General features: G+C 40.6%; 2 protein-coding genes across 5 annotated transcripts in view; one reads left to right on the top strand and one right to left on the bottom strand.

Annotated features, from left to right (window-relative positions):
- Nucleotides 1-16107, bottom strand: part of LOC117238069 (14 kDa phosphohistidine phosphatase-like) — a 63511-nt gene that overhangs the window by 44600 nt on the left and 2804 nt on the right. The gene's annotated exons all lie outside the window — the stretch shown is intronic.
- Nucleotides 1-16107, top strand: part of LOC117237529 (phosrestin-2-like) — a 46420-nt gene that overhangs the window by 28614 nt on the left and 1699 nt on the right. For all 4 annotated transcript variants that reach the window (XM_033501698.1, XM_033501619.1, XM_033501779.1 and 1 more), the window contains 3 exons: nucleotides 11612-11759; nucleotides 12366-12566; nucleotides 13634-13797. In XM_033501698.1, the coding sequence (XP_033357589.1) occupies nucleotides 11612-11759; nucleotides 12366-12566; nucleotides 13634-13797 (513 nt within the window). The remainder of the gene's footprint in view (nucleotides 1-11611; nucleotides 11760-12365; nucleotides 12567-13633; nucleotides 13798-16107) is intronic.

Here is a 16107-nt window from a genome sequence, read left to right as displayed (position 1 = left end):
CACAGCGAGCTCGGCTGCCTTGTCTTTGACATCCTCCACGTTCTCAACGTTCTCACGTTCGTTCTCCGCTGTACGGGGCCAGCGGCAAATCGGTCAACGCAAACCTCTCCGAGTTTTCTCTGCGAGTTCGTCGCTCTTCGATATTTATTTGCCCCTGTTGGACACGCGAATACCTTGTTTATCGTGTATTCCAGCCAGTTGAATATATGCGATATGAAGAACGTTTGTGAGCGACTTGTCGAAATATTACACACGCTACCTGAAAATTTGCTTGATATTTGCTTATGCAGCTAAACCATGTAAAGAGGTTAAGCGATGTTGCGAACGTAATTCCCATTTCCGAAATGCGCACAGATGCGAATAACGCAGAGGAAATATTCTGAGTGGCGATGAACTTGATACGAATCGAAATAGGAGGAGAATGATCGGATAGAGAAGCAATGGAATAAGAGAAGAGATAATAGATGAAGAGGAATAGACAGATTGTCAAGCGCAGATCGTTTAGATTTCCAAAGCGTCTCTAAATATTTCCGTAAAATTAGAATTTATCGTTACCTGAAATCTCTCTTTGTATCTTCCTCCGTTCATCTACTATCCTCTATCGAACCTCTCATTATTAAATTAATATTAAATATCGATCGAAATCGTCTACTTTATCGTGCTTTACTCCGTGCATTTCCACGATGCAAGCGCTTACGATGTGAATTTTTTCTCGGTTGAATAGGAAGATTTCAAAGACGAGTTCTACTAGGGTAACCTTTTAGAACCAGTCACGAGAGCTTCTTCGGCGAAAGGCAAGCAGCGGAGGGTTGTTTCAGAACGGTTCGATGCGCGTTGTTCGGTGACGTCGCGCGTATCAGTTACAAGGCTTACGACCTATATAACATGCATCCCGTACTCCATAAGCTTAACGGTTCATTTCCGAGAGGATCAACGATCTACCAGATCCCTTAACGCCTTGTTCGTTCAAACCTTCCACCATTGGTTGACCGTTGTAACGAACCGAGCGAATTATTAGTTCCGTACGGAAACAAAATTGATACGCGATCTTTTAATCCTCAACCAGCAGCCACAATTATCCGAGTTTCCGATGGGGTAGCTGGCCGTTCAATTTTCAGCGTATTTCGTCGCTTTTACCTCGTGTAATCGAAAATTTCCTGACAAATTATCAACTTTTCCATCGAATATCTCCTTCGACCATGTTCTTTCTTCTTTGAGAATTTACTATTCCTTGGTTCACGAACGGTTTCTCTGCGGAAATCTCTTCGCGCAATTACCAGGTGCTTTTACAAGAGTACGTAAAGCTCTAATTAAGGATCGTTAAAGGTTTACAAACTCAACAAGCTCCCAATTAACGAAACGACAAATATATTCGTCTTTGGTAAAATGATCTCAAGATCGGACAGGCAAATCTCAAATTTAGAGCGCTGCGTCTTTCTTACAAAACCATTCCAAAAACAATCTACAAAACCAAGGGAGTGTGTTCTAATAATTGTAATTAATAAGGAAGCCATTTTGCTCGCGGAGTTATCATTGCCAAGAATTAGACGACAGAAAATAATCAGGATTATAGTCTCGCTAATGTCGGGCGATCATTTTAAAACGTTATACGACACAATAGAAACTTCATGAAGGCAGCGAGCGTTGTTCAAGGAAAAGAACGGGACGACAAAGATTGGCGCTTGTCGTTGCCTATCTTCAAAAGATATTTCTCGATAAAAAAAAGGTCCGTCGTTCCTTTCAACTAGAAACCTTTTGAAAGCTGTCTCCTGTCGTCCCTCGTCGCTGTTTCATTTTCACTGACCACCTCTCAAGAGTTCCATAAATGGAAAAACCACATACACGTCAGGCGTTGACGAGCTAACACTTGGACTTGACGAAAACCATTTCCAACGTACGGTAGTCAAGCTAAGGTCGCGTTGTCTAGGGAAACAAACTTTCTCGCCCAATTTACTAAGACTTTCGTCTTATTGTTAGCTGATGAAAAGTCGGCTGTTTCTCCTTCTGGCGTTGTTTCGTCAACTGGCTACCATTGTTTCGTCGCAAGTCAGGCACAATGGCGGAAGCTGTTACGTTGAAATTGCGAGAACTTTCGTCCCGAATGGGAAGCTTTAACGGCGCTTTGCGAAAATTACAATGAAAGCAGTCGCGAAAGTAGTGGTAAAAAGAAAACTTTCGCCACGAAATACCGTGGTTTCACCCGATACATTTTGATTTCCAACGACTGGTCGAAATAAGAATGAAAATTTCGACGACTTGGCTTTCAGCTGTGTTCGCGTACTTCAAGCTTTTGCCTGTTATCAACCGTTTCACAGCCGAATTTTTGTGCATTTTCGACCAATCGCGGGGAGACGCAATCGCGAAGAAACACGTCAACGGGAGTCGTAAATTCCCGTTACGATTATAATAATCGACATTTCCATTGAGATAATAGGGGTGGTTGAGAGGGTATAACACTGCCATTAACACGATTATAAACTATATATTTTTAACACTTAAGTTACACCGTTGCTTGTGATATACGTCGTAGACAATGATTTGGCGTATAGAGATGCGATACACTGGCACAATATTCGTTGGTGATCGAGCAAGGCTCTTAGAGTTTTTTGTTATAGTTGACGTAGCAATAAGGGAGACTAACCCGGTACTGACACGTTGACTATTCTAACGTTGAAGAATAAGTAATTTACAGTGTCGATGCTGTGTCGGAGGAAAGCTAGCGAGATGGGTGTGTCTAGCGTACGAGACCGTCGGATTTGGCGATGACAATTTTGGTTAGGAAAGCGAGGGCAGTAGACATTGCTTCTGATTGGATAAACGAAGGTTGGTGGACTAGGAAGGGTCTTAGCCGCCCTCGATAGAAAGCTGCTAGCTGGGAAGCATCGTACGTGAGAAAAACTAACTTTCCCCTGTCAGCCGTAGTAGACGATAATCTTTAGAAAGCGATTTAGAAAAACGACGTTTGTTCGGTCTGAAGGCCCTTAGCTAGCAAATTCCTGAGATTTACGATGGGTCCTTAAGACTATTGAGCGTACGCAGTAAGGTTGAGCGGACATCTGGTTCCCATCTTGCTCGCGGTGTATAGCCTGGTCTAGGTAGAGTGCCGCCCGACGTAACATTTTGTTTTATTAATAATAGAAATGTTTGTTTTCCGTGCGATTTTTTAAACGAGACATAACGCGCTATAATTTGAGATTAAGAATTTGCACGACTGAATTGAATGCTATTGGCGAAACTTTGCAAGTCAGGAATATGGTGTTACGCAGAACGCGATAGGATTTATAAACGTATAGCGGTTAAATTCGTGCTAAATATTCGATGTTTGAATCCTCGTTAGAACGTGGTTGACAGAATGAATGTATCCGATTAGCATCTGTCGCAACTAAAAGCTTGCGAAAACATACTCGGCAAATTAGTTTGCTTACATCCTTTTTTCCGGCCGTTCGCAATAAATTTGTTGGCCGGAGAAGGTCCAGCCATTCCCGAAAGTATATTCCGAACGCTGGCAACTTTGTCTCGTTTATATTTCTACCCTGGAATAATTTTATCCAGTTCCTAAAGGTGCAGAATGGAAGCGCGGCGAATATGCATGTGTTCACTGCTCTTAATTACGTACGCTGAATCTTTTCTCCGTTTCGTTTAACTCTTTTCTCTGACTTTACGTTTAAACGTTTTATACGCGCATCTTTAATTATAAAATATTCGCCTAATTCTCACTTAATCTTTTCTTAAAATATCTCGGTCTTCCTGAAGTAAGAAAAATCCTTTTAAAAAGCACACGTATACCGTTCTGTGCCATTGTTTCTGCAGTTTCATAGTTATCCTTCAACGTCCGAATCATTTTGCACAAAAATAAACGATACGTCGATCGAAGCATTCTTTGTTGAAAAAGCATTGTATCCATGATGAAGAACGTCGGAAAATTCCATACCAGAGACAACTTTTCCTACGGCGTTCGCTGCAGGCCAAGGTCAGCTCCTGGCCAGGATCGAGCTTCTTTGCGTCACCCAACGTACCGAACGGTATCGAAAGCTTCGGTTAACCGTCGCTTCGAGCTTCGATAAACATTAAAAAACGAACGAAACGTTCTTTCGATCCTAGGCATCCTGGCGTATCGATCCTCGCGTATTCATAAACGACGGCAGCAGGAACACGGTGAAATGGTGAGACGTATCGCGATGAAATTGCTTTTCTCCGACTGTGCTCACCAGAGATCACGTTTCTCTCGCAATGGATCTTCCTCCGCCATCTGCGGAATTGCGAAACGACGCCGGATATCGGGTATCCGCGTACGGATTCGCAGAGATACAGCTGTGACAGGTGCAAAGGTGTCCCATCGGTTGATTCAAATTGTACGGTGTACTCGTCCCTATCGCGAGCAGAGTGAAAACACTTTGAGATCGTATGTATGAAATAAGAATTGATGCGTCTCCCGCCGAATTAGTTTCGTTTCTTCACGCCACAAGCTACGAATATTACGCTTATTAAAATATACGTCATATTCTAAATTTGGGAAATTAGAGGACCAAAGAGATTAAGAAACTGCGTTCTCGTAGAATTCAAAGTTCCTATAATCGCGAGTTACACCGCGATTATTTCACAGACTTGGTTTCGCGTTTGTACGAAGGTGCGCTGTTGCAAAGAACACGCTCGCGAAAGAAAGACACTTTTCGGACAACCTAATATAAGAGGAACTTGAGATCTCTAGCTTTAAGAATAAGACGAAAAGTCTTAGGCGTGATGTGCTAACTATAACCGAACGAACTCGAGGGAAATTAAAGAAGCATTCCTTAATATCGCGGGGGACGTGGTTTCGAGACTCGTAACACGAGCGAAGGTGCGATGAAGTGGCTCATCTTTCAATGATATCCTACGAAACGATCGTCGTTCATGTCTAATTCATCGATCGAATGAATAATGGATCGCACGGCGCCTGTAAAAACCTCAGCCAGGTGAAATATCCAGGAAAAGGGAAAAAGACTTGATAAATAATTTTCACGACGCGCCAAATCGACCTGGCTGCGGGTCAGGGTTAGTGTCAAGGCCGCGACCTGTCGTAATACGCGAGGCTGGTCTTACCCACCACTGCAGGATCTCGTTCGACGAGCATGGAATTTATATCACGGCTTGATTGCATGGCAATTCTTCGGGGAATTTGCTTTTTCCTCATCATCTTTCCACGAGCTCGTTGTCGTAGATCGAAATTTGATAGAATATTTTCGACCGCGAAGCGAATAGCGATCGAGTCGTTGAGTATAAATGAAGTTATATTCGACAATGATATTATGATTCTTTGTATTATAAATTCTTTGGCTTTCAAATAAATTCCTTAATTCTTCGCTGATTTACATATAATTCCTCCTTTTCTCAATAAAATAGAAATAAACAGGATAAATAATAAACAATTCGCGATTTTCGCAAAATTCTCCTCCTTCGACTTTCAAACGATTCTCTCGCTCCTTCGATCGTTTGATCGCTTACAGTCCAATGCTAGTCACTTATTCCACATTACACGCATTCCAAATTCCATTCCAAATTCCTCGTAGAGTTTACTCGCGTATTATTCCTATCGCTTCTCTTCCCATTCGCTCTTCTTACTCGCTACCAATAGCACGAACGTTTTTACAATTCTTTACCACTTAACATCTCGATGTAGAATATCAAGAATTCTCGTTCCCACGGATTATCGTGTTTCCAATTATCGAAACTGACTTTTCAACATTTCGCCAACAAGATTCCGTTCTCTTTGGATAATTTCAAGCGACCAAAGTTGGATTCTCCGATTACAAAGTAATTCTCGAAGAGATTTTTTAAACCGCGAAACAACGGACGTACGACGATGGAAAACGATAACCGTTGTGAACTGTTCTCGAAGCAAAAGAGAAGAATAACTCGAAAGTAACTAGGTAGAAAAATACGACTGACCTCGAATCCTCTTCGAAATCGTTCTTTTCCTCGTTACGCAAACTTTTATTTAAACCAGACTAGAAAGACGATTTATTGCACCGTTGCGTGTTATAAAATTACATTCAATCTTCTTCTTCTTCTTTTTTTTTTTTTTTTTTTTTGTTTTTCGATAAAATTCCATTCGTTCCCACGTTGAGATAAAACAAGAATGGACAGTCAAGTGGCAGAGGTTTACACGATACCGAGCGTGTTCTTTATTTACGTTAATCGTTCGTCAGAATTAAGTTCGTTTCAACGAATGCACGACGCAAATTGAAACGTGCTTCTTCAGCGTTTTTCTTGTTCCTTTCTATCGCCAAAGGAACGTCGAGAAAACTGTTCTCGCTTGACTTCTACTTTCATCCATTTCAATTACTCTCGCGAATCTCCTTTTTGCAACTGTACACGGCATAGTCAGCCGTATCGCGTTACGCTGGATTTATCCGCAAAATTACTGCTGCACGACTTCCCTGTATTAATTGATCGCGATTCATGACGGCAAAGGTAGGAGGATGTTTAAATCGTATCGATCGATTCAATGGCAAACGAGACGACTCGTACCGCAGTTGATGATATTCCTTTCCTTCAGATGCATTAGATCGATTGCCAAATAAAAGGCAGTTGAAATCAGCGTGCTTCCAACGTTCATCTGTTTCTCCTAAGTAAACGTTGCAAGGTAACACGGTGTACACGATAACAATATTCGTCAGCTCGCAATTATCATGGAATCGGGTCGAGGTTGCGTTTCATTAGAACTCCATAAGGCTTTATTAACGGTGAACGACGATAAACGAAATTTTTCGTTCGCTTGGCTGCTGTAGACTGTGGAAAAAGAACAGCTGGAAAAGAAGAAAACGACAAAACATTTATTCGACGAAATTTGAAGAGTATTTGAACACCGAACTACTCTCGCGATAGCATCAAAGTATTTATCGTCTTCCTCTTGCGAGTTTCATAAATATATTTTAAAACGCTATACCCGCTTTGAAGATATTTGCTTGTGTGTAAATTATTTATCAAACAAACAGCTTTAATTATCCTGCATTTTGCTGCGGTTTGGAGTAGCGCAGTGCATATTGGGTAACGAATCGTGACAAGACTTTTATTTTCGCCACTGTCGAGCTCGGCCGAATCATATTCCGGGTCATTTATAAATGTTTAATATCACTTGGACGGTCGAAAATTACCGCTACGAACGTCACAGAAAAAATTGCCACGTCGCTGTGTGTAATAACCACGATTTATGCGGAGCAAAGCAAGAAACACTAAGACTAATGGGATCGTTTGAATCCCGCGAAACACTGACGCTAAGCACGAGAAGCTTGGCGTGGTATCGCTGCCGCATAAATAAACGATAATCAGAATCGCGGATACGGTAAAAGTTATTAATTAACTGGCAGAGAACGTCGCTAGAATTTGTGGTTTTGCCATCCGAACGAACGAAAATGTATTTTTGCCCCGTGGCTATTGTCGCACGGCGTTGTTGCATTCCACGAAAATTAATTCTCGTTCGACTAATTTTCCTCAATGGTAGCTAGTTGGCCCGCATTTTTAAAACAAACACGAACCGTGTTAACGAATCGATGTTGATTTAAGAAAAAAAGGAAAGTCGAATGTTTAGCCATTTTAACGAGAAAAAAAGAAAAGTTAAATTTCAGGAACACCCTTTTTTTGGCGTCCTTTGCCAAGAAAATCAATTACAGAATTGATCGGGCGAGAATGTCGTCAGAATCTTTTCGCGAAATTGGAAACGTCACACGTTCGACTATCGTCCCGAACGATAAAATCTCTTTCTCGAGGGGCAAAAGAAATACTATCGAGTGAAAATCGAGTCGTACGAGAAGCGAGGACGAACACAAATGGAAAGTCATTATGACTGGAGACTTTTAGGATTCGGTGATCAATCATAATTTGGTTCCGCCTGGAGAACCTTCCAAATCGCCTGTCGAGAAACGAATAAGAAGCTACCGAGACTGTGTAGCATTGTCGCGAGACGAACCATCCATTACGTAAAATTCTCGTTTCTTTTTTTTTTTTTTCTTTTGACTCGATGAAAATCTGTACCTAAGTTCTGGGTCGTTCGCTGATGCTCGCGAAATAACGCAACTCTCTCTCTCTGTCTAAGCCTTCTGTAACCGAAAGACAATATGTACCTACGTATCTAGAGGCCGATCTATAACGAAGAGACGACTCTCGGCGATCAACATTTCGAAATATTAATCTCACGCAATATTCCACGAAATACCCCTACGTGATTTTATTTTGTTTATTTATTTATTCCGGTTAAATGGAACAGGCAGTAAATAACGCGTATCTGAAAACACTTGGCCACATTTAAAAAGTAATCAACCGCTTAAAACATTTCAAACATCGAGAAAACATTTCACTCGGTTATTAATCGTTGAAAATGAAAGAAGAAAGCAATTTCCGAGCGCCACTTCGGCAAATTCCGGTTGATACTATAAAATCTGGTAGAGTTGTTAAAAGTGAAAGATCAATGATAGAGAAAAGAAAAAGGAATTTCGAAGAGATTGCAAGTATTATCAGAGCCTCTGCTGACTAACGAGGAACCATCGTTTTCAAGGACGGATATTAATTATCTCTAGCACGAATAACAACGTCCAATTGTATAAGACGCTCTACTAATCCACCCTAAAATTAGAAAGTTTCCTTTGCTAATGAGAGTGGAAGTTTCTTGATCGTGCCTACTTCCATGGAAAATCAGCCAAGACGAGATAAAGGTGGAGGTAAGGTAAGAACGTAAGACGAGAGTGTACAAGCTTTCGCACATGCGAATGAAGACGAAGCACGCGTAAAAACTGGTGTATCCGGCAGCTGGAAGAGAGCGTCACGCGAAACGAAAAATTACGAGCGACACCATCTTCCATAATATAGGAGCGGAGAAATGGAAAAGTATGTGTACGATAAAGGTTGCTCGTTCCAGAATGATTCTTAATATCGTGTGCATGATAAATGTCGAGTAAAGCGAAGCAAGTAATATCGCGCATACTTATAGTATTGGAAAATTTACGTGTACTCCAAACGACCAGTTTTCCTTGTACGAATATTAAAAAGTTACAAAGTATTGGAAAGTCTCAGAAACGACGATGTTTTCAATGGCCGTATTGAAATTTCCCTCTTTAATTATAAGATAACGTCTTCTCGTTTAATAATTAAAAATCAGAAAATCGACAAAGATCTTATTTATCGTGTTCTTATTTCTTTTCCTATTCTATTCTATTCAGTGAGAAAAGAACAAGCGTGGAGAGCGTGTCTCACAGGCTTTGCTAGCTTTGTCAGTGCAAAACTTATCCGACTACTCGTACACGTAATATTTGTATACGTAAATTATAAGAATTTTTATTTGCCCGTTGGCAATCTCTCGAGGACGTCTATCGGAGGGTGAAAAGACGTGGTGAAAATCTTGAAGCGCGCAATTCTCAGGTTCCTCAGGCGATATTATCGTTAGAGGATTACTCTCGGTGGTTGAGGCGCAACATGGATGCACTGAAAACGGCTGGATAATATGGTTTCACGGTGGACTACAAATGTTACGATTCCACGGCCGACGGGTTTCAAAGGGGTAATGCGATAGAGCTGAAAGCCGCTACGTCGCACATCAATCATGCATACAGAGCGCGAACCAGCTTTACGGCGAATAGGCAAAAAAGAAACAGGGAGAAAGTAAAGGAGAAGCGAACGAGAAGGCGCTAAGTACTTCCTGAAAAAAAAAGACGGAATCCAAGCGGAGAGAAATCGAAAAGAAATCAAGAGTGTGTGAAGTCTTGAACGATGCGCGTCACTGGTCTGGTAAATGCGACTAAATATACCTTTAGGGAACGTTTTCATATACCGTTACGATACATGAGCTTCTCTGATAGAGCAACTTTTTGGAAATAAATGATCGAAGCTGTTGAGAATTGTGGATCTTTGAAGCCGAAATAACGTTACAGGAACACTGAATTTACGCTTGGAATAGTTATTATTAGAATATTAGAACAGTTATATATTTATTTTATGGACGATTTCTTATATATTCATCGATGCACACTTGCACGCGTCTCGGCACTTTCTTCTATACCCGACTGTTAACCGACTGAATAGTTTACATTTATCTGTTTTCGAGACGCCGCGCACACACATAGCTCCACACACTGATGCCCATATACAAGTATCTCTGCTACGCATTTAACCCAGTCCAGCACAGAAAATTATACTGTCTCGATAGAAACGAATAATTTAAATGTTATAAAATACGCGTGGATACTTTATACCTAGCGAGTCAATGGAAAGAAAGAATTCAGAAATAAGAGTCAGTCGTATGAAAAATGAATTGACCGAGTGGTAGTAAAAAGCGCTATGCATCCTTCTATCTAAAATTCTATTCTAAAAATAATATTCCGAGAATGAAATATTTCCCGCGAGAAATTGCAGCTGCTCTCTTTGAAGAATCTCGACGAGAAAGTATCTGCTGCAGAGAGGCTAAAAACGATGGAAAATAAAATCTTAAAGCGGAATTTCACACGGGTGGGAGTAATTGATACTCTTAGGAAGTGCCGCATAGTTTATCTTCATGCGGTATATTGATTTTCCAGGTTGTCGGTCTCTTTGTCTTTGAGTAAAGCGGTAGAATCTAATTCGTTGCGACAGAATTGACGCGTTAAACGAAGATGTCATTAGAAAAACGTCGCGGTGAGACTACGTTGTAACTACCAGGCTTCGTCTCCGATGCCGATGAATGCGGTCTTTTACGCATTGTATGTACGCGTGTATGTCAAATATCCATTGAAACCTTTTCGCCGCGCTACGATTTCGCTCTCCGTGAAACGATGTACTTGGCTGAACAACAATGGCATATCTCGACAATGCTTGACACCTAGTCGTGATAAACCTCGTACAACCTTTCTCTCTTTGTAAAAACCCCGCGCGTAAAGCGTAGAATTATCCATAACGCGTTTGCGTTCGCGAATCGCTTCGGCGATCGATAAATTTCGTTTCGACGCGCAATTTGCCACCATTACGTTTATTACACAAATAGTTAATTGATCACGATAAAATACTCTGAACGAGCCTTATGCAAATACGCTCGATTAAATGAAAAAGATTTTCGAGCAATTATAAACGGATATCGCGTAAAAATACAGACTCGATTTTACTGAGAATCGATAAACCTTGCGCGTCGATAAACTTTGAAATAGTCAGTCGATTAACATACGTCAAAGACCAGCCTAATATACGTCGATAATTTGCGCGTAAATCCTCTATCGATCGACTAAGCAGAACAAATTTCGGAGGATTATTCCGTCATCGTGTAATGAAACGTTCAAATATATAGCATCACGCAAACCGTCGAATCTCTCTGAACGAAAACGGTATGATCTCTGGATCTCTGAGTCGAACATTAATTACCGCGCAGATGTAAAATTATTAAGCTTACGATCCTCGTGACTACGAGGCTTCGAAATACAATTTTTAAATATTACCGTCGTCAATTTTTTAATCTCTAAACACAAATATACTGTTAGAAATGGTAATATATTAAATTCAAAGTCAGTCTCTCTAGCTCTTTCCATCGATATTAATTTAACGAGACGATGGAGACACGTTATACATTACGAAACGAATCGTTCGCGACAGGTGATAAGGTTTCGATGTTCTATTGCAGGAGGCGTTGGTGAAAAGATTAGGTCCAAATGCTCACGCGTTTACCATGGAAATCACGCCGTTAGCACCCCCGTCGGTGCAATTGGTGCCTGCTAAGGAATACAATGGGGCCCCCATTGGTACTAGCTACGACGTCAGAGCTTACGTAGGTGAGTAAACCGAGTCGAGCTTCGTTTACGGGGATAAAACAGAATTGACCGAACCTTTACGAAGAAACGCGTGAAAACGATAGATCGTTCTTCTCGCTGTGAAATTCATTCATTTTGAAACTCTATAAAAGCTGTACGATATAAAAGGATCATTCAGCTATCCACACGTCGTGTTTCCATGTGAAATCACCAGGAAGATCAATAAAATTTATCGATTAAAAAGGTCGAATCGGTAAACGAGGGAGCAAAGAACGAATAAACGAACAGAAGGAAAAAAAAGTAAACGTCAAGCGTTGATCGATGAATTTACTCGCTGTTCATTGATTGAACTTCGTCATCGATTTCCCAGATCGTATTTCGTGTCTCCTGACAGTAATGGCTTAGAATCACGTAGAAACTCTCGATTTAAAACGCCATGGTAGCGCGTTACGCCCACGTAGCAAATTAAATCGGGTCTTCTCGGTCGCGTTTTCCAAACTGAATCGTACGATCGGGCGATCGAACGATCGCTTCGAATTCCGATTACCCGAGAACAACCTTCCTGGCTTGATACTCCGTAAATAACATCGTAACTGCCTGCTAAACGCTGGACACGATGACATTTAGCTGAACGAGCGGACGAGAAGTTGCATCGGAAAACGACCGTCAGGATGGGTATCCGTGTCGTCCAGCGAACTACGAAGCCACCGTTGCCAGCTACCAGCGTATATAGCGTGCCGGTGTCAGCGAGTCCTTCTCCTGGATCCAGAGGTCAAGCTTGTAAAACGAGAGTCTCGTTCATGGAAAATGAGATCACAGAGGACGAGGGTAAGCTCTTTATTTCTGGATGAGTGGCACGAAGCATCAAAGTGTGTTCGGTTTGCTTTGAAGCTGATCGCGATTAGTCATTGCATACGGGCTGATCAATCATTTAAATCCCTGTTTAATTATCTGTGAAAGGCTATTTACGAATGTGTGTGTGCGAGTATGATTGGCGAGAAACGTTGGACAGGCTAAGTCTGCGATGGTCAGTCGATAAAGGACCGGCCAGATGTTCTAGAGGATCATCCTTGTGATCGTTACGCGTTAACAATTTGACTGCCACGCCGAAATCGCGCGTTTCGCTCAAGACGCCACGGCAGTATTTTTATTATTCAAAGCATATAATGGCAAAATAACGATAAATCGACGATGTGAGACAACGTTCTTCCCCAATGGACCGTTTATCTTATTGGTGGTGGTCACGGATGACCGCCGTGGCGCCTTGGTAACAGTCGATCGCGACATATTGTAACAAGGCTTCGTTTATTTCAACAAAACATTCGCGTTTGTTATTTCGTCGCAAGCAAAACGTACGGAATATATCGTTGAAACGTGTAGAAGATATCAGTAAACGGTATTTGCTCGTTCTATGTATAATAACAAGGTATGTTCACACTTGTAACTTCAATTGTACGATCATAAAGCGGCATTTACGATTATTTTCTAAGATGTGTTTGTAATAATATTCGTAGATTACCCCTCAAAGTAAATAACCCTTCTCATTTTCTTTTATCGATGTTTTAATAAAAACGTTTAATCGTTAAATGGAGCACTTTTTATTTCAAAGTATCTTCTATTTATCGGTTATATTCGAAATGCCCTAACTGTCAATTTTCATACAATTTTTACAATTGTAAGAAGTTGAAGAGCTCCGGTCACCGATGACCAACGTGGCGTTAGAAGAAACCGTGACTGGTCATATAGTATGACCAACGTGGCAGTCAGAGTGTTGATCGAGGAATGTAAGTTGACTCGTCGCTTAGACACGACAAATTCATCGAGTCACATCTGACTTCTATTTTTCATGCTTCGCTTATTCCAACTTGTTACAAATCTCTAATTGCCTGTTTCAGAGAACGCAGGGCCACATGCTGCAGTGGAGAAACCGTTCTTATTGAGCGATGGACGCGTGGGTTTGGAAGCACGACTAGATCGTGCGATCTACGCTCACGGAGATCCAATAACTGTGCACGTCAACGTCAATAACAACAGCAGCAAAACTGTGAGGAGGATCAAGGTAAGGCGCATCCTTAGTCGCGCAACCGATTGTATTATGTATGAGCCGGATTACCGGGAACAGATTCGAATGCTAACAAGAGACTGATTGTTTGGCTCGAGAAGCAATTTGCGATTTATCCCTCCTTTATCCCTATCGCGAGTAACTTTTCGATAACTGAGCAAATTAAAATTACAAATAATAATCTGCGTCCTGTACGACGTGTGTCATTCGCGTACGTAACGACAGCTGATTTTAATAAGAATAGCCTCGACGAGATGCCAGATTATTAATTCATTTCGTAATTTTCAATCGTAAAAAAAAAGGAAGAAGAAAAGAAAGACAATCCACCATCGTTTGCGTCATCGTTAGTAGCCAAACCGCTTCACAACCAATTGCTATAAAACAATGTTAATCATTTAACGCACACGCCGGTGATGTAAACGATTATTTTACGGATTTAAGAACCAAGATATCTTATACGTATACTAAACTACGCATATAACTTACAAAAACTATATTCGTCATCCATTTTCATTGTAAAGTGTGTTTTTTAGAATGACAAATTTAATCACCTTTATCGATAAACCGAAAAAATGTGTGCGTTCAGTGGGTGAAACCGTGGCATATCGAGTAAATAAAGTAATGTACGTACGATACGGCGGACCACGCGATTGCCTATTCTACTGCGCTTTATTGCTTCGCTCGGAGCACAAGGAAATAATCGAATACGAAATAGAATTCTCAAAAATTCGATCAAACTGGCTATCGTTAACCAACATTACAACAGAAATACATAGATAATGAAATAGAGAGTTTTCGAACGATAGGGAAATTTACATAGAATTTGAAAGCTCGAGGAATCCCTTCGAAGCTACATAATTATTTCCATCACGAAGACAGTTTCGCGTGAAATACGATGGTGCATAGTAACATTCACGGGCCAGAGAATATTAATTCGAGCAAAATTTCATTCGTAGAACATGCGCCCGTGATATAACTGTACATCGTATTTGAGGAGACCCGAAAATGGTCCAACTCGACACTGGATACCGACTCACGCTTTAATTCCAAAGTATTGGCGAATAGCGTATCGCGAAGAAAGTTCGAGTTACAATTACCTCTTTAAAAATAGTCGGGGATAGTATATCACCTGCTAGAAAACATAAAGAGATGCTAATAATGAACGACTTCGTCCGAAAACAACAGAGACAAATTTATTCTTTTCTCTCGTTTTAGTGGAATCCGGTTGAACATTGTAATTTGAATGAAAAGATCAATTTTAACGAACGCCCCGGGATTCAGATACGATAAGAACGCTAAGAGATGTTCGAATCTTTGTAAAACAAATCGCTTGGAACCTAGAGACGTATGATAATAGAAACGATAAAACTTAATAGGAAGAAATATTTAGCGGTAAAATTTTTTACCGAAGTAGAGCAAATAAAAAGTACGATATTAAAACAAAAATTCCATCGAGGCTTCGAAGAGCTATCGACTTAATGTTACAACTCGTGCCAAGTTTCCCAAGTTTCGAATACTTTGTTGGCATATTTTTTAATCATATAGAAAAAGCTAAAAAGTATAGACGAAATCGATCGGATTGTAAATTAGAATAATGAATATAAGAGAATTAAAGGTAGAAGAGGTGCGAAAGAATAGAGAGAATAGGGTTGGCTAGTGAATTCTCTCAGGCGACAGAAGGAGCCGAGAACGTAAAGCGACCACGTCCGTGTCAATTCCCTTTGCGCCACAGTTCATTAGCGAGTGTGACGAACATTGTTTGAAAACGAGAACAGACGGGTTCGATAGCGTGATGACTAGTGTACGGGTTCCGAATAGGTCCGCTATGTTAACTTTGTTCCGACAGTTTGACAAACAGACTGACACAGAGTAGACTCGACAAGTTACATACACTAGACTTAAAACACGTAGTCGTATTTGTTCTTCGGTTGGCAAATACCAGTCTTTCTACTAAATTAGCGTCATAATTAACCTGCCCTTTATTTTAAACGCAACGAAGCTTCCCTTGCATAATGTATAAAACGAATAAATTAAAACGAAGCAATAAAACCAAGCAGAAATTATTTCTCAAGACTTGTTTCATCTCATTACTTTACATTACGTTCCTCCATTAAAAGGTTTACTCTCAGAATTCTCTAAATACGCGTATTAAACTCCACAAAGCTGACGGATTCTCTTAGAATTCATTAAACCTTCCAACCACTATAAAACAAAGTGAATTATACATTGTTCTAGCAGCGGTACCTGTTATAATCTTTTCACGAAATTATAATATAATTATAATCTTTTTATGATATTTCGCGTGAT

Source organism: Bombus vosnesenskii, unplaced genomic scaffold, assembly GCF_011952255.1.
Source record: "Bombus vosnesenskii isolate JDL3184/JDL3185 unplaced genomic scaffold, Bvos_JDL3184-5_v1.1 scf7180000013262, whole genome shotgun sequence".
Classification (NCBI taxonomy): Eukaryota; Metazoa; Arthropoda; class Insecta; order Hymenoptera; family Apidae; genus Bombus; species Bombus vosnesenskii.
This window is presented reverse-complemented; position numbering and strand designations above follow the sequence as displayed.